Source organism: Arvicanthis niloticus, chromosome 15, assembly GCF_011762505.2.
Source record: "Arvicanthis niloticus isolate mArvNil1 chromosome 15, mArvNil1.pat.X, whole genome shotgun sequence".
NCBI classification, from domain to species: Eukaryota; Metazoa; Chordata; class Mammalia; order Rodentia; family Muridae; genus Arvicanthis; species Arvicanthis niloticus.
In genome coordinates this window covers 32,252,324-32,272,032 of record NC_047672.1, presented here as the reverse complement: position 1 = coordinate 32,272,032, position 19,709 = coordinate 32,252,324, and the positions used below count along the sequence as shown (strand labels likewise).

The 19,709-nt window shown below is 38.1% G+C and overlaps 1 protein-coding gene across 1 annotated transcript in view; it reads right to left on the bottom strand.

Annotated features, from left to right (window-relative positions):
- The window catches only part of Copg2 (coat protein complex I subunit gamma 2), a 116,940-nt gene that overhangs the window by 71,360 nt on the left and 25,871 nt on the right, over positions 1–19,709 (bottom strand). The window contains exons 6-9 of the mRNA XM_034519771.2: positions 10,804–10,879; positions 9,695–9,787; positions 8,205–8,291; positions 7,057–7,214 (exon numbers count right to left, since the gene is read on the bottom strand). Coding sequence (XP_034375662.1) covers positions 7,057–7,214; positions 8,205–8,291; positions 9,695–9,787; positions 10,804–10,879 — 414 coding nt within the window. The remainder of the gene's footprint in view (positions 1–7,056; positions 7,215–8,204; positions 8,292–9,694; positions 9,788–10,803; positions 10,880–19,709) is intronic.

Genomic DNA, 19,709 nt, shown 5'->3' with positions numbered 1-19,709 from the left:
TGCTCAGTTCATGAAACTGGATGTCTCAATGTCTCAGTTCAGCCCTGAAGGCCTTAGCTCTCTAGAAAGTCACTTGTACTGAGCCCATGTTGGAAAGCCAATGAGGGTTGAATGTGACATCAACAGAGAGGAGTAAGAGCAGCAGAGATAGACACACTCAGGAAGGAGCAGTAAAGGCAGACTAATGCACATTTTTTCAAGAATTTCTCTTTTCTCTCAATGTAGATCTGACTAAAAAGCAGTAAGCCTTACCTTACGCTGTCTTAAAATTTTCTCTGCCAAAAACTTTATTTCTGAATTCAGCCTCACTCAAGTTTTCAGGACACAAATAGAAAGGAGTCAGATCTTTTTTTTCTTTTGTTTTTTACTTTTTTTGCAGAGTGTAATATGACTGACCTTTAGTCTAATTCCCGATAGTCTTTATTGATTGAAACCATGTTTGCCAAGATTTCACTGTTCACATTTCTATCAGTTCCTGGTCTTTTATAAACCTTACAACATATCTCTGTTTATAGCATTTCAGGGCTTCTCTAGCTCACAGGCCCAAATGCTTCCAAATTTCTCCCACAAGTAGTTCTAGATGGGCACAGTAGTACACACCTGAACATCTACCTGTTCAGGAAGCAGAAGCAGGGGGAATCTCTCATTTCAAGGTCAGCCTGGTCTACATAGTTTCAAGCCAACCAGGACTATAAAGAGAGACCCTGTCTCAAACAAACAGCATTTCCAAAGAACCTGGAATATATGGTCAGATGGTCCCAGCAACAGCCTTACTTTTTGTAAACAGTTTTCAATATTAGTTGTTTTTCTTATTGCCTACTTCTTATGACAAAACCAAACAAAGATGGCTTCACTGTGGCTCAGTTTGAGCACGAGAATGAAAATGGCCCCAGCTGTGGCAGCAGGAGTATCAGGCTGCTGTGACCTTCTCTCCCAAGTCAGAAAGCAGAGGTAGATCAATGCTGATGTCAGCTCACATTCTCCTTCTTACCTTTTTTTTTTTTTTTTTTTTTTTTTTTTTTTTTTTTTTTCAACTGGGAACCTGAGCCCACATTCAGGATAGATCTTCTTCCCTCCACAAAGTTAAACTTCTTTAGAAACAACCTCACAGACATATCCAGAGGTGTGTCTCCTAGGTGACTCTAAATCCAGTTAGGCTGACAATGATAATGAACCATCACAGCAACTGTTTTGTCACACAACGTAATTAAGGCCTGTGTAGGGACATGATGGAATGAAAGATGAGACAGGGTGAAGTGAGTAAATGGATCTGGTTATGGGTAGAGAGGCATGCAGTTGAGGCTAAGCCTAAGGGAGGAGCATCCCCAGAGGAAATTCTATATGGTATATGTTTCTGTGTCTTTGTGCTATGGCAGTAATTGCATGGTTCTTGCTATGGATAGTGAGACATGTCTAATTAGAATTAGGAGTACCTGTGGGTAGGCTCTTAGGATGGCAGTCTTGGTCTGTGTAGTATGGAGTGGCATGTCTGCTTGATGAATGGGGTATGCCACGAAAATACAAAGCTGCCCTGGAAACAGCTTAAGGTTTAGAGGAAATTTTATAGTCTTGGAGAGTTGAGACTGTCTGCACACAGCAGCTACAGTTGCCTGGCCTCTGTTGTGTCTAATTAGAAATACATCTGAGGCTGAGACAGGCAAAATAGGAAGTTGTTTGTATAAAGCAGGAACTTGTTTGTGTAAAGGAACAACTGCAACAAGAAAGAGAGATAAAGCTAGTATCTTCCATGTTAGCCTCTGACTGGACAAGTAATTAAATAAACTGGAAGATGAGATGAAGATGTTAGCTTGCTGCTTAACGTTTGGGGGCAAGAATGAAAGAATACAAGTTAGATCCATGCTCAAAAGCCCTTTGTGGGTACCTAAGAACTTGGAACCCATGGGAATATTCAAAAAAATGAGGAAGAAGAGAACATAGTAAAAGCAATGGAAGAAACCTCAAGGGTCTGACCTTTAATTGGAAAAGAAAGAAAACCTATAATCCAACATAAAGATGGGACAGTACAATGGTGCTATACAAGAAACTAGGGTTCTCAAGAAATACTCAGTATGTAAACTTCTAGAATTTGGAAAGACTTTTAAACTATCTATGAAAGAGCGTGTCACAGTATGACTTCTGAGGCTGTGACATGGGAGCATATGGGATCAGTTTGATTGCTGTGGAGGTAGAAAAACTAAGTCATGTAACTACTCACACCTCTTAAGGCTAAGGCTGTATAACCTGTACACTATGAGGGAAGTCACAATCCCAGATGGATTGGCTTATCAGAGCCTGTAGAAAAACGTGGTCATCTCTATCCATGTCCTCATAAATATAAGGACTGAAGGACCATAGAGGAGGACCAGGAACCAGGAATAAGGAGAGCTGTGTTTGAACCCCAATTTACTGGACCAAATAGAATTACATTCACAGAGGAGTTCAAGAACAGACTGATCCAGTAGGACCCTTGAAACGGGTATGGAACTTTAGTGGCTTTCCTGAGCCCTTTGGTGTGGGGCAAAATCTTTATAAAGTAGGAAAGGCTTTTGAAGATCTTAGTGACTTAGACCAGTATGTAAAGATTATCCATAAAGTGAGAGAGCAGCCTAGGGGAGATGAGGAAATGGTAAAGGCAGAGGAAGAGCTCTGTCTGGGTTACTCAAAGACAAATGTGGCAGGATTTATGTCAAGCTGGAGTTTCTAAAGGAAGAACTGATAGAAAGGCAAACTGTGTTAAGGAGTTGCTGGAAGACTTTAAAGCCCCAGGAGCTGGTCACAGAAGACAGAACAATATAGGTAAAGATGATCAAGACAGTTCCATGTGTGTGTAATCATAACTGCAGACTAAGAAGGGTACCTTTCCCATCAGCCAAAAGGTTATGCTAGGAATGCTTTTCCCATTTGGGAACGCCCCCAATATCCTAGGTGTTGTGAATGGGGAGGCTAGCAGCTACAGCTACATCCACAGTGCCAACCCAGGTCCTATTGACCCAGGAAGCCAGCAGGTACAGCAGGGGCAAGCAAAATCTCATTCCTCTTTGGCCTTGGGTTATATATCTAAGCAGATTAAGTCAGACCCACTGGGTTTATCAGGTATAAAGAAATGTAGGGAGGCTCAGTGGAAGAGCTCCAGGAAATATAAATGTAACAGCTTAGAGAAAAGGTCTGAGGATTACAGAAAACCACTTAAGTTAGCACCTCTTATCCATGCTTTATATCCAACTCTGATCTATGGAGGAAGCAAATGATGCAAATGTATAGAACTTTTCCATGATGTATTATATAATAGACATTGCTTCTGTTCTCCTTTAGCATTTTCTTAGTTGCACACTTCTGGGGTCAGCTGACACTTGCTCAAAACACTTGCTCAGATGACAAAATACTTTGATGGTACTTTACTAATGTTATCTTTGTAACGCTATTATTTGTTATGAGATGGTGGTTTCACCATGTTGCCTTGTCTTGTCCACCCTCTGGAAAAAGTTTTGTTTTATAAATAAGATAATGCTAACCTCTGAGTGTTTTATAAATTTGGAAAGCCACTGGAGAGACAACCAGATACAATGTTACTTCCACCTACCTACCTTACAACTGTAACCAGGGCTGGGCTAATTGAAAGGCAAAAGAGCCAAAAGGCACCTTACATGAATGAAAATGGATACTCCTAGAAGCTATAAGGTTACTGAATGAAAACCTCAGTGCCAGGGGTCAACTACTTCCTTGAGTTGCTGGCGAAGGAAGCCCCTGAGGCCCTACAAACCATAAAGGCTATTGGTTGGTTGTATGCCAGAACTAGATAACATCTGGTTGCTGAAGATATCACATGTTCATGCTCTGACTGTAGGAATGGAAAAATTAAGCTGAGACAGAACTGGAAACTCCTACCCTGATGAATGGCTTTCACAGTGCTAGAAGAGGCTAGACAGGCTGCTAGTGGAGAACTGTCAGCAACATTCCTGCCTAGCTATAGACCTTAGAAGTTGAAATATCATATGCTAGGCAGGATGTGCCTACTTGTACAATAGTGGCTTGGCTATTGTGGGTTAGACCAACAGCCTTCTAACTAGATTTAAGGCCCACTCCAGAAAAGGGAGTTCATATCTGATAGTAAACCAAGACAAAAACCTGTGGCTGAGGAGGCATAGGTCCCAATGAAGAAGCAAGTTCTATTGTTTCTCTAGATGGATGTGATGTGCTGTGCTGTCAAACTGCCTTCTAAATGTGTATGCCCACAGATCACTGCTGTTGTCAGTCTCAATTCATAACTACTGCTGAAGCTCCTGAGAACAAGTAACTCTGGCATGGTGGCCCATTTCTCAGCCATAGTACAACTAAATAGTCACCCTGTGATGGTTTGAATAGGAGTGACTCATGTGTTTGAATGCTTGGCCCATAGAGGGTGGCACTATTAGGAGGCATGGCCTTGTTAGAGCAAGTGTAGGCTTTGAGGTCTCAGTTGCTCAAACTAGGCCTAGTGTCACTTTCACTTCTGCTGCCAGTGGATCAAGACGTAGAACTCTCAGCTACTTTTCCAGCACCATGTCTACGTGCACGCCGCCATGTTTCTCACCATGACAATAGAGGACTAAACCTCTGAGCTGTAAGCCAGCTCCAAATTAAATATTTTCCTTTATAAAAGTCGCTGTGGTCATGGTGTCTCTTCACAGCAGTAGAAATCCTAACTAAGACAGCCCCTCCAAGGTTCAGAGATCATTGTAGATGAGGGGACAGGAAGTATGTAAGAACCAAGGGAAGAGATAGAACATTGTGCAACAATCTCCTCTGATATTGAAGCAATACATCCTGCAGGGAAGCTCCTTAAGACGAAAGGTAAATAACTCAAAGTAGCTTTAGGAAGTTCCTGAAACTGACCATACTCTCTAGGCCCCCTCTGTCCCAAATTAAGCAATGGGAACAGAGGTGCCAAGACTCAGACAATCTGAGCTACAGAGAAGACTCTCAGAGAAAAAAGCTACTAAAAAGATTCTGAGACCTGAAAGCAGCAGAAGCCAGCAGAGCTATCTAGAAGAGGTTTAAACCAGAGTCACATGAAAAGGATACTGTCTAACCTGTTGAGCTGCCTGCAGCCTGTGCTGTATGCTAGATTTCCAGCTTTTGTAAGCTGTCACCCATGCTGAGGTGGGCCTAAGGATGCAGCTTTGAGCCATTTCTTCTCCTGTAAGTAATCCCCACCCACAGTCTTGTAAAACTCATTTGTTCACTAAGTTGGGACTTTGGTGATATCTGTACTTTGGTTGCCATGAATTCCTTATCTGATCTGAGATGAGTATATATGTGTGCTCATCATATATATATATATGTCTCACCAGGAAAAGTTCTATCATACAAAAAAGGGTAATAAATATGGTGGAAGTACATGTTTACCCTGATGTATCTGTAGCCAGATGCTTGTACTGCCAGATGTTTGAAGAATCACTGCCACATAAAACTATCAACTTGGTGTTTAGGTGGTTACAAAAGGTTTGTATGTGAAATTACAATCAATACTTTTGTTCTTTAGCAATTTACCCACTTTACTATTGATGCATATGACTTAAATAATTACAATAATTCTGACAGATAAATTACTTCACAGTTAAGAAAACTAAGTTATAGAAAATTTAAGTTGTTAAAGTCACGATGTTTTGTTGTTTAACAAAAGCTATTTACCCCTAGGACAAAATTCTAGCCATGCGTATCACATCTAAAAGCATAACCATTCCAGTTAAAAGAACAGGAAACTATCAGACTACTAGACCTGGTTCCAAAAGTTTTAAACGCTAAAAAGTAACTCTCAACTACCAAAGAGCACTTCCATGAAAAAGTGCAGCTACCATAATTAGAAAAGGTACCCTATGGTGCAACTGTTACTGACATCACTGTGAATTAACTCCAACATGTGGATCACCAGTAAGTCTGTTTTTACTAATATGTTTTCTTCATTAAAGTCACAATCTTCTTGCCTCTTTGACTTTTTTGATTTTCTGCTCCACACTGCTTATAAAAATATACTAAGACTGATATAAAACAATACTAAAAAAATAGCAAGTTCTTTCTGTTATGAGAAGCCAGTAGTTAACCTAGGTTTAGCTGTTTTGGTTTTAATCAAATTCAGCACTCTGATATTCATAACTGAACTAGAAGAGTTTCTCTCTTGTTCCTTTCTTGGCAGCACTTTGGTTCTCAACTAGTCTAGAGATTCTGGTGTTAACTCTTCAGTTCTCCAGATCCAATGAGAAATCTATTTTAAAATTAAACCATAACTGGCCAGGTAGTAGTGCATACCTGCAATTCCAGCACTTGGGAGGCTGAGGCAAGAGAGGCCAACCTGGAGAGATCCTGTCTATAAATTAAAAAGGGAAAGCCATAAGCCATTTAGGGTAAGGATGCTTCTTCTTTGCTCCAAGTTTACTATACCTTGAAAGATCCCTGTCCTCTTCATGTATCCAGGAAGCCTCTAGGTCTGCTAAGGTATTGCTGGTAAGTTCATATATAACTCACACTTACAGTGATCTTGGGCAAATTATTCAATTTAGTATTTCAACATTCTTTCTTATACAAGATAAACAAGATGATTTTTAATGTCCCTCCTGATTATCATATTCAATTATCTGTATAACTTAGGATCTACAGCATTTTACCTCTGGTATCAGTTCATAAATATATTATTATCAACCACTACATATCTAAACATATATAAAGGTAAAAAAATACAGTGTTACTTAGAATCCTCAATTTCTTTTTCTTTTCTTTTTTTTTTTTTTTTTTTTTTTGTTTTGTTTTGTTTGAGATAGGGTTTCTACATAGCTCTGACTGTCCTGGAACTCACTCTGTAGACCAGGCTGTCCTCGAACTCAAGAGATCTGCCTGCCTCTGCCTCTCGAGTGCTGGGATTAAAGGTGTGCATCATCATGCTCTGATGTCAATTTCTTTCTAATTCGGAAAACATTAAACTTATCTGTAAAGTCAGTGCTATCCTAAAAATATTCATAAAAAAATAAATTCTAAGGAAATATTAACTTGTAAATTGAAACCAACTCAGTTTAGGATACTTACCCATCCTCACTTTCCTTCAGTAAGCGACTAGCAATTCGAATCAGCATACAGTATGCAAACTGTGATTTGAGACCAGATTTGGTAAATTTATTTAACATCTTGGAGACAGCAAGCCGATCATTCTTCCTAAGGTGATAGAGCACTCCCAATGCATGGTACTAAGAACAAGAAAGAGTGACCATGAGCTTAGGAAGACAGCAAGACACCTACAGGAAAGGCAACTGCATAGAACTAGACAAAGATTTTTTTTTCAAAAAAAGATATATAAGTCAAACAGATAAAATACAGTATCTTTTTATATGAAACTAAACACTAGGATCACTAAGAAAAAAAAGAGAGAGAGTGAGTAATTTACTCCAGAAGTTGTAAATTCAGAGTAGTAAGAAAGAGGTTGAATGCAGCCTAAAGGGAGATCTAGTGGGTTAACAATGGCTCATACCCTCACATCTAACTTACAGAAAGTCAGGGTATTGGTGTTTCTGGGACTACAAGTCCATGCCTTCAAGTGTCACCACCTTAATAAAGGATAAATATCCTAAAGTAGGCTAGGAGAGTGTCGTAATCACGACCCTTTGTATGAAAGTACACTGATCAGAACTAGACCAATAGATGTCTCAAAAGGAAATGACTGTTTCTCACATTATTAAGTACGCTAATGTAAAAAGATATAAACATTAATACGTTTTCAAACACATATAGAGATTTCACATAAAACTACCAGTTAGACTTTTGATTATATTCCTTTTCCTTTTGATAATAGCTTAATAACTATCATAAGCTCTTTCTGAAAGGTTTCCTCACTCTTTTATATAGCAAAATTGGCTGATTAATTTTACACTGTTTATTATCAAGCCTAGAAAACAGTTTCCTTTTACACAAAGTATCTTTAAAATAAAAGTCCCAAATCATTGTTAATCCTTTGGAATAAGCATTTCTATCTACTACTGAAAAGGGAATTTTTCTTGAACATTCCTACTGGAGGTCATTTATCTTCTACCAAACAGAACGGCAATGGAAGTAATACAAATATGTAAGATACCTAATTGATAATATGTACTAATAAGTGGATTAATATGTCAAAAATTTGCCTTTACTGCTGAATAATAAATACTTTGTCGTGATACATAAGATGATATCAAAAACAGTACCTGCACCATGATATTGTCACTTGATGCAGCTTCTTGGGCTTCATTGATCCATCGTTTAACCACGTCATAGCTTATCTTCATCATGTGCTAAATTAAGCAAAGTGGGAGCATATAATGCATGATCAATAGACACTAGAAACGCAAGGTACTTTCTTACAAAAATTACTGAAGATATTTCCCAAACACTGAAAATACTGCTGCTTTTTAATTCTACATTGTCTCTATTCTAAGGCAACTATAAACTGAAATTTTTTTCTTTAATATCTCTTTGCAGAGTAATAGACACCTACATATTTGTGAGCTGGAAGAGACCAGGAAATGAAAGCCACAAAAGGAAAGGAAGAGAAGCATCAAACAGAATGGCTCTTAAGGAATGTTAATGTTAGTTTGACTTCTAGGAAATTCCCCTGAAGAAGAAACAACACAGCAAGCACGCTCCTTGATCTAAAACCTGTTTCGTGACATTCTAGAATCTGGCAGACTGCTCTAATGATTTGTATGGATGTTTGGGTAAGTATGTTTGTTCATGGGGATAGTGTGGTATGTGTGTGTGTGTGCACGCGTGCATGCGTGCATTCTATGTGTATAGAGGCTAGGGGTCAAATTGTCTTTTTTTGAAGCATGATCTCTCACAAGGATCTGGGGCCTGCCAATTGTCTAGGCTGACTAGCTGATGAGCTACAGGAATCTGGCTGTGTCCACCTCCCCAGAGCTGGGATTACATGTGCTACCATACAAGTCTTTTTATGTGGGTTCTGAGACTATGTCCTCATGCTTACTGGCAAGCATTTCACTAACCAAGCAATCCATAGTCCCATATTTACTGATTTTAATCAAATGCAATATATTAAAATTTTAAGGATACACTTTTGGGGCTGGAGAGATGGCTCTGGTAAGGACACTGACTGCTCTGCCAGAGGCCCTGAGTTCAATTCCCAGCAACCACATGGTGACTCACAACCATCTTTAATGGGATCCAATGCCCTCTTCTGGTGTGTCTTAAGACAGTGACAGTGTACTAACATATATAATCTTAAAAAAAAAAAACAAAAAAAACAAAAAAACAGTTTTTGTTTTGATGAAAGGAGAAAGAAAAGCTATTATTGAAACAAAAGGTCACTTCTTGAAATTCAAGAAGACTTTAAAGGATTAAAAAAAAAAAAAAACCAAGGGAAGCTGAGAACAAAGAGGTTGGAAGTAAACATATGAGCACAGAGGAAAAACTTAAGACTAGTTCTCTGTTTCTCCACTGTCTATTACTCCTATCCTACTTAGTACCTGGAGTCCCCAAAGCTTCTAAACATGAGCATTCAAGATTTTACTGCCAATTATAACTGCTGAATTTTTCCAAATAAAACACAGTTGGAGAAAGTAACAGGATATACACATGTTTTTAACTGTTTCTCTTGTAAAAGAACAATAGTAATAAGTTATTTTTAAACTAGACACTAGACCACACATAAGAAACAAAAAGCTGCCTGATCACTTACTAAGGAAGAGACCAGTGCTGAACTGGATACACTGGAAACTTTATCCACAATGGCCTGCTTCATGTATCTTTCAATGGCTTGTAACATTGTTCCCTAATAGCATTAAAAAGAAAAAGTTGTTAAAAACCATTCATTCAAAATTACTGCCCACAAAATAATGTACAAAAACTGGCCAGATATATGTTCTATATAAATACTCATTGATGAGTAATGAAGATTATATATAGTAAACATCCTAGAGAGAATTCAAATAATTCAGTACAAGCTACAGTACACACACACACACACACACACACACACACACACACACCTGAGTACAAACAGAGAGCAGAGAGAGAGAAAGAGAGAGAGACAGAGAGAGAGAGAATGTGTTTTCAAGGCTAGCCTGAGCAAATAAAGACTCTTCTTTCCCCAAAAAGAAAGAAAAAAAAAAAAAAGAAAGAAATTTCCATATGAGAGTGGCTGCTCCTTTTGGAATAAAGATGCTTAAATGATTTTATATGAAAAGCACTTGTTATACATCTTAATCCTACATATCAAATAAAATTTCTGATTATTTTAAGATACATAGCAAATTAAATGTGTAATATCCTACTACAGTAATCCCTCAGCATAGAATCGTCTGGAAGCAAGGTTCTTGTAAACTTTAACATGAAAAAAGCTTTTTGTTCCAGAAGGGAGGTGGCAGATAGAAATGTATAAACATACTGGGACCAATATTCAGATTTAAAAGAATTTGTTAAGTCTCAACTAAAAATTTAACACCAAAAAGAAAACCACAACAAAATAACAAGGTAGCAAAAAATAAATTAAGCTGTTTATATTATTTCTTCTAGGATCCAGATTTATAAAATTTCCAGTCTGATCTGGATCAAACTACAAAATGTAAGCCAGATATAGTGATACATGCCTTTAATTCTAGCACTCAGGAGGCTGAGGCAGAAGGATTGTGAATCCAAGGCTGGTCTGAGTTAAATAACAAGTTAAAGATCCTGCCAAAAAAAAAAAAAATTATAAGCCTTGAGAAGATTGAGACCCATGGAGATGCACCTAGCATAAATCCACAGTTAGTGTTTCCTTTAGCAATGTGCTGAACTAAGAGAACTTACATCTGTGATTCTGCAGAGAGCCCTGATGGCTGGGCCTCGGTACACATCTTCCTTTCCAGTCATGTCCTTGGTCAAACTTAAGAAAGACAAATTGATTAGCACGATTTTAATCAAAATGTTCTCTCCCCAGAGTACACTTCTAACCAATTCCCAACTGTCTTCATAATAACCTTACCACCACTACTAGTTCAAAAACGACTTGTGGTCAATTGTGTAAGTGTAAGCCCTAATAAATAGAGTAGTGAACATGACCAAGTTTTTTGCTTCGTGGAAGGTACATATCAACAGAGTGGAAAAGAAAAACTAAACCATATAAACTAATGAAAATATACATAATTTTAAATACATTTAGTAAACAATAATGGTGGTGATGATGATGGCAATGTTACAGAAAGCCCTAAGCTGAAATGTCCCCAAATCCTTAAAAGCTATCAGACTAGAAAAACTTTTTATATAAAATTAACAAATAATAAGCTCATTCATTCCCTCTTATCTCCCTCTTAGCCACAAGTTACAAAACTGACAACCATCAATGACTTCTTTCTGGCAGGCTTTAGAAATAGGCAGATGCATATAAATTGGGCTAGACAATTCCCCACCATACTTTTAAAGGGTTAATTAGTCTTTTGTCCCCCCTTTTCATGACCTCGAGGAATTACACTGCTCCCAAACTGGTGATCTCACTTCCTGCTTCTTCTGCCTTTTTCAACTCCTCTCATATAATCTAATATGGCCACAACTGTCTCATTCTGTTAGAACAGCTAGAGCAAAAAAGATGAAAAACCGAACATTTACTGTTTATTCTTTTTAAATTGTAAAAGTAATTAATTTAACAAACTAGTTTCTAACTATTAGAAAGATGGTAATTAATGTAACGTTTGTCTCACCTCACCTACCGAGCTTTGGATACCACTTAACTGGAGATGATTGGAGCTTTCTAGTAAGAAAAGTTTTCTGCAAGATTTATTAAAATGCTCACCCCTGGATTTTGACCTTTCCTGTTTTACTTAATAATAAAACAAGAATCATTTTAGCTCCTTGGTACTTTCTTTTCAAAACAATATTCTATTTCTTCTTACCAAGTAACTGTATTAGTTAAAGACCATATCCAGAGGTTAGTCACGGCCCCTGGTTGAGGGATGGAGCCCCAACCCTTCTCAAAATTTTAACCCAGAATTGCTCCTGTCTAAAGGAGATTACAGGGACAAAGAGTGGAGCAGAGACTGAAGGAAAGGCCATCCAGAGACTGCCCCACTTGGGGATCCATCCCATATGCAGCCACCAAACCCAGACACTATTGTGGATGCCAAGAAGTGCATGCTGATAGGATCCTGATATGGATGTCTCCTGAGAGGCTCTGCCAGAGTCTTACTGATACAGATGGGGATGCTCGCAGACAACCATAGAACTGAGCATGGGGACCCCAGTGGAGGAGTCAAGGGAAGGACTGAAGGAGCTGAAGGGGTTTGCAACTCCATAGGAAGAACAACAATATCAACCAATCAGAACCCCAGGGCTCCCAAAGGACTAAACCACCAACTAAAGAGTACACATGGCTCCAGCTGCCTATGTAGCAGAGGATGGCCTTCTCGGGCATCAAAGGGAGGGGTTGCCCTTGGTCCTGTGAAGGTTTGATGCCCCAGTGTAGGGGAATGCTAGGTTGGTGGGTCAGAAGTGGGTAGGTGGGTGGCAGGGGGGAGGGGTGTGGGATGGGAGGTTTTTGCAGAAGAAACCAGAAAGGAGGATAACATTTGAAATGTAAATAAAATAACCAATAAAAAAATTTTAAAAATCTAAAAGAATGATAATACTAATGTGATACTGTTTAATGCTTTCCATTAGATGAACTGCAATGCTGCCATTTATGGGATCAGGCTAGGTCCCTGAAAACACTGTATTACTGAGCTGCATCCCTAGCCTTAAGTTTGACATGCCTTAAATCCTAATGTAGTCTTCGCCTCTTTATGTTTCTCAGTGTTTTGGGTTGCTTGTTTGTTTTTTAGAAAACAGGCATAAATTTTGACAAGTACCTTTTGGACATAAAGTAGCTTTTGCTTTTAAATATCAACAGGACACTACACGAAGGGAATTCTGTGTTTTAAGGAACTGATAAGGGGTGACCTAAGCTCAAAGCCTGGGAGCCACAGAGAGGAAAAAGGCAACTTCAGAAAGTTGTCCTCTGACCTCCATGTGTGCTATCACATCTGCATGCCTATACACATAAATACATACAGAAATAATTTAAAAATTGATACCAAACTTCCTTATTGTGATGAATTTTATTTAAAAAATTAAGATGTTTCCTTTAGAAATATGAAATACTATTCTGCAGGTATGAAATATTATAATTTATTATAATCTCATTGTATAGTCTAGGCTAGCTTTAAATTCACAATCTTTGTTTCTCAGCCTCCCAAATGCTGGGATTGGAGATGTATACTATGTCCATGGCTACAATATGTTTTTTTATAAAAGTTTTAAGTAAAAGTAGAGGTGGTGGCAAATGTCTTTATTTTATTTGTTTTTATTTTTTAATTTTTATTGGATATTTTATTAACAATACAGATGTCATCCCCTTTCTCCATTTCCCCTCCCTAGAACCCCATCCCATCCTTTATGTTTTTATACCATTTTAATTACATGCATGTATTAAAATCAGTTCTAGGTTGAGGGTCTAGCAATACAATAGATGCAAATAGTCAAGGAACAAGCAATACAATAAATACAAATAGTTAAAGAAAAAGCAAGGCATTAAACCCAATTACACGAACACTCCTGTGATCACTGTTTCTAAGGGCTTATACTCCTCCATTGTTGGTAGGATTGCAAGATGATGCAACCATTCTGGAAATCAGTCTGGTGGTTCCTCAGAAAATTGGACATAGCATTACCTGAGGACCCAGCTATACCACTCCTGGGCATATACCCAGAAGATGCTCCAACATATAACAAGGACATATGCTCCACTATGTTCATAGCAGCCTTATTTATAATATCCAGAAGTTGGAAAAAACCCAGATGTCCTTCAACAGAGGAATGGATACAAAAAATGTGGTACATTTACACAATGGAGTATTATTCAACTATTAAAAGCAATGAATTTGAGAAATTCTTAGGTAAATGGATGGAACTAGAAAATATCATTCTGAGTGAGGTAACCCAATCACAAAAGAATATATATGGTATTCACTCACTGATAATTTGGATATTAGCCCAGAAGCTCGCAATACCCAAGATTCATCTCACAGACCACACGAAGCTCATAAAGAAAGAAAACCAAGTGTGGGTGCTTCAGTCCTTCTTAGAAGGAGTAACAAAATACTCAAGGGAGCAAATATGGAGACAAAGTGTGGGACAGAAACTGAAGGAGGGGTAGTCTGGAGACCATTCTACATTGGTATCCATCCCATGTACAGTCACCAAAGGTGGATGCTGATGTGGATGTCAGAAAGTGCATGCTGACAAGAGCCTGATATAGCTGTCTCCTTAGAGGTCTGCCAGAGTCTGACATATTCAGAGGCAGATGCTCACAGCTAGCCACTGAACTGATCAAGGGGCTCCCAATGGAGGAGTTAGAAAGAAGGAGATGAAGGAGCTGAAAGGGTTTGAGGCCCCATGAGAGCAACAATACCAATCAACCAGAGCTCCCAGGGTCTAAACCATCAGCCTGGGAGCACATAGGGAGGGACCCATGACTCCAGTTGTATATGTAGGGGAGGATGGCCTTGTCAGGCATAAGTGAAAGAGGAGATCCTTGGTCCCATGAAGGCTGGATGCTGAGTGTGGGGGAATTCGAGGGTGGGGAGGTGGGAGTTGGGGGTAGGTGAGGGCACATCCTCATAGAAACAGATGAAGGGAAGATGGGATAGGGGCTTCCTGGGCTGGGGGAAAATGGGGTAAGGGGATCATATCTCAAATGTAAATAAAATATCCAATTAAAAAAAATCAAGTAAAAAAAACAAAACAAAACAAAACAAAAAACCATGTTGGCAAAACAAAACAAAAAACCATGTTGGCAGCCAAGTACATGGCTTAAACCTGAAAATGGACCCCCAGAGAGAGTTATTAAATTAACAGGCTGGTAAGCTAAGGATAGGTAAGATTCTGCACAGAGCCTTACCAATCTAAGACAAAAATGCATTGCTTTTGATAATGCATATTCCATGATGGGTAAGGAATGCATTCTTGTCAGAATGACCGAAGACAGGCTCAGTCTTGTTAATGAAATAAAAAAGGGGGGAGAGGTGGAGAGCCTTTGGGGCTGCTTGGCAAGAAGCTGACATGGGCTAAGGAAAAGGAAATGGGCTGCTTGGCAGGAATATGACATTGGCCAAGGACAAGAAAGTAGGCTTCAGGCAGGAATCTGACATTAGGCTAGAACAAAGAAGTAATTTCAGGTAGGAATCTAAATCTTAGGCTAGAACAAAGAAGTAATTTCAGGTAGGAATCTAAATCTTAGGCTAGAACAAAGAAGTAATCTCAGGCAGGAACCTAAATATTAGGCTAGAATAAAGAAGTAATTTCAGACAGGAATCTAAATTTTAGGCTAGAACAAGGAAGTAGGCTTCAGACATGAAAATGGCCTTGGCCTAGGACAGGGAAGTAGGCTCAGATACTTTGGTCATCCTGATAAGCCAAAATGTCTTTAATCCTAGTACTTGGGAGATCTGAGTTCAAGGCCAGCCTAATCTATAAAATGGGTTCCAGACCAGTCAACAAGGATTATATAGTGAGACATTATTTCATACAAATAAACAAATACCCTTTTAAGTAGAATTAATTTCTACAGTTAGGGTCTTTTAAAGTTTTCTGTCTGTTCTAGAGACAATTTTGTTAATTTATATTTTCATAGAAAGTCACTTTTGTATTTATTTATTTATTACTTATTCACTTTACATCCCACTCATTGACTACCTCCTGGTTACTCCCTAAAACAATCCTTCCCACATCCCCTTCTCCCCTTCTCCTCTGATCAGGTGGGGGGCCCCTGGGTATCTCCCCACCCTGGTAGAACATCACTTTCAAGCATGTCCCCAAGCTTACTTGCTTTAAAGTTTATAAAATATTCCCACAATAATTTTTTTATTTCTTAAATGATTCTCATTTCTCTTTTGTTCTAATTTTGTATAATATTTCTTTTTCTGAGTTAAGCTTATTTCAGCCTTTTAAAAAATAGCTCTTTGGCTTGTGTTAAGCTTCCTGCATTATACTCTTATAGTTTCTGCTTTATCATTATTAATTTCTTTCTTCTGTTTATTTGCAGTTTCTCCCCTAATTTTATACGTAGAACACCTAGTTCATGGGCTTCTTTATTTTCCTCATTAAAGTGGACAGTGCAGGTAGAGCACTGAATACTGTTGTGACCAAAGCCCTATTACTGCTGTCCACTTCTGACTAGAGAACTGACTCAAGGTTCCTAAACTACAGGCAGAGTGCAGACAGAGCTAGGCAGACTTGAGGTTATTAACAGGCAATGTATAAGTCCATAATGTCTGGAGTCAAAAGCTGCCGCTGTGCCTGGTACAGCTGCCACGGAGCAGGGCATGGTTCACAGAATGTGCTCCAGTACTCATTGGGCAACTGGAGCAGTACATGCTCGAGAAGTTCTGGGGTGTCAATATTTTTCTGAATGTCTCCGGATACTGTAGGACATACACTTGATTCTCTGGACTTTTCAAGAACATCCACAAACTAGATCCTATTGTCAACTGCAGAAAACTTTCAAATACTATATAACTTATAGGCTAATGATTATAAAATGTTTTGAGCACAGCTTTAATTATTCACTTTTCTTTTGTTTTCTAAATAAGTTTACAGTCTGATTACAATGTAATGAGAAAATATAATTTCCACTATATTTCCATTTTCTGAAACTAAATGTTCTCAGGGCCTAAATTCATGCAGAATATTTTAAAATAATTCCACAAACACATGTAGAGGTGACTTTTCTATTATAAAGGTGTAGTTTTTATAAATATTAATCATAATAAAATATACTATTAAAATTTGCATGTGTTTAAATCTTTGTATAATGAGCTGATAATATTTGCTTCTATTTGCATTTATTGTGTTTTGAGCTTTTGATCACCTATTAACTGAATAATTCACTACCATTCTGTCCTCATTTTTCATCATCAAAAAATACTTCTTTTGTCTCATTCAAAACTTTTTGTGCACATAAACCAGTTTCCTGGTATTAACAGCATGGCCTAAGCTCTTTCAGCGCTGGCTTGTATGTTTTTGTGTATTCTTCTACATTCAGACTTTACTTTGTAGTTTTCCCACATCACAGTATCTAGCAAAGTTGTTGGGGTTTTGTTTTTGGTTGTTACTTTTGCTGTTGGGGTGTTGAAACAGGTTCTCCTATATAGCCCAGGATGACCTTGAATCTGCAATCCTCTTGCCTACACTTCCTAAATGCTAAGATTAGCAACGTGCACCACAACACCTGACTGTATGCTCTCTCTAATCTGTGCCTCTTTTTAACAGACTACATTTAGAGTTAATTGCATCCAATCATTTTGTGTAACAACTTTATTTTGAATATTTTCTTTGTTCCTTATAATCCAATGTTCTTCAAGTATCTCTCTCTATATATATATATATACATATGTGTGTGTGTATGTATATATATACACATATATGTATATATATACATACTGCAGTAATGGGAATGTTTTATACCATTGACTATAGTAACTGTAGGTTCTGCATGGTTGCCTAGAACTTACAACACAAAGGTGGGACGAAAGAACTGAGTCTTAAATTAACGTTACTATAATTTTAGTAGGCTTAGATAAGCTACTCCCTACCTTGCCAAATAGAGCCACAGTTACCAGGCTCTGCTAAGTGTTGTGCTTTCTTAAATGTGGAAGATTTCTATTTTAACTTTAGGTTTTTTTTTTGTAGTTGCCATATTATCTTAGATTAAGAAAAATTAACATATGAAACTTAAGAAAATTAATGTGTATATAATCTCTTTTGTCTGCTTGCCCATCTCTCCTCAATTTTTGTATATTCTTATATTGTCATGAAAAATGTTTAACTATATATAATATTTATATTCAATTTCTAACAATAATTCCTAGAGTGGTTTATACTTACTTTTATAAACTCAATGTTTACTGGTAACTCATTTTCTACAACATATTATAGAATTCACTCTTAACTTTAAGATTACTATAATTTAAACTTTTAATGGTAAGAAAAGCTCATGGATGTTATGATCCCTAAGATAGCTGGTACAACAATTCTGGAAATCAGTCTGGTGGTTCCTCAGAAAATTGGACATAGCATTACCTGAGGACCCAGCTATACCACTCCTGGGCATATACCCAGAATATGCTCCAACATATAACAAGGACACATGTTCTACTATGTTCATAGCAGCCTTATTTATGATAGCCAGAAGCTAGAAAGATCCCAGATGTCCTTCTACAAAGGAATGGATACAAAAAATGTGGTACATATACACAATGGAGTATTACTCAGCTATTAAAAGCAATGAATTTGAGAAATTCTTAGGTAAATGGATGGCACTAGAAAATATCATCCTGAGTGAGGTAACCCAATCACAAAAGAACACACATGGTATTTACTCACTGATAAGCGGATATTAGCCCAAAAGTTTGAAATAGCCAAGATTCAACTCACAGACCACATGAAGCTCATGAAGAAGGAAGAGCAAGTGTGGATCCCTCTGTCCTACTTAGAAGGAGTAACAAAAATACTCAAGGGAGCAAATATGGAGACAAAGTGTGGGACAGAAACTGAAGGAGGGGCCATCAGGAGACTATTCCACCTGGGTATCCATCCCATGTGCAGTCACCAAAGGTAGACAATGATGTGGATGTCAGGAAGTGCATGCTGACAAGAGCCTGATATAGCTGTCTCCTTAAAGGTCTGCCAGAGTCTGACATATTCAGAGGCAGATGCTCACAGCTAACCATTGATCTGATCAAGGGTTTCCCAATGATGAAGTTAGAGAGAAGACTGAAGGAGCTGAAAGTGTTTGTGGCCCCATGAGGAGAGCATCAATACCACACACACACGTGGAAACTGAACAATGCTCTACTCAATGATAACTTGGTCAAGGAAGAAATAAAGAAAGAAATTAAAGACTTCTTAGATTTAAATGAAAATGAGGACACATCATATCAAAACTTGTGGGACTCACTGAAAGCAGTACTAAGAGGAAAAATCATAGCTCTAAGTGCTCACAAAAAGAAATTGGAAAAAGCATACATTAACAACTTGACAGCAAACCTGAAAGCATTAGAACAAAAAGAAGCTAATATACCCAAGAGGAGTAGACGGCAGGAAATAATCAAACTCAGGGCTGAAATCAACCAAGTTGAAACAAAAAGAACTATACAAAATATCAACAAAACCAGGAGCTGGTTCTTTGAGAAAATCAACAAGATAGACAAACCCTTAGCCAGACTAACCAAAGGGCGCAGAGACAGTATTCAAATTAATAAAATCAGGACTGAAAAGGGAGACATAACAACAGAAACAGAGGAAATTAAAAATATCATCAGATCCTACTACAAAGGCCTATACTCAACAAAATTGGAAAATCTGGATGTAATGGACAATTTTCTAGATAGATACCAGGTACCAAAGTTAAACGAGGAGCAGATATACCATCTAAACAGTCACATAACTCCTAAAGAAATAGAAACAGTCATTAAAAATCTTCCCACCAAAAAATATCCGGGGCCAGATGGTTTCAGCACAGAATTCTTTCAGACCTTCAAGGAAGACCTAATACCAATCCTCTTCAAGCTACTCCATTGAATAGAAACAGAAGGAACACTACCCAATTCGTTGTATGAAGCTACCATTACACTCATACCTAAACCACAGAAAGACCCAACAAAGAAAACCACAGACCAATCTCACTT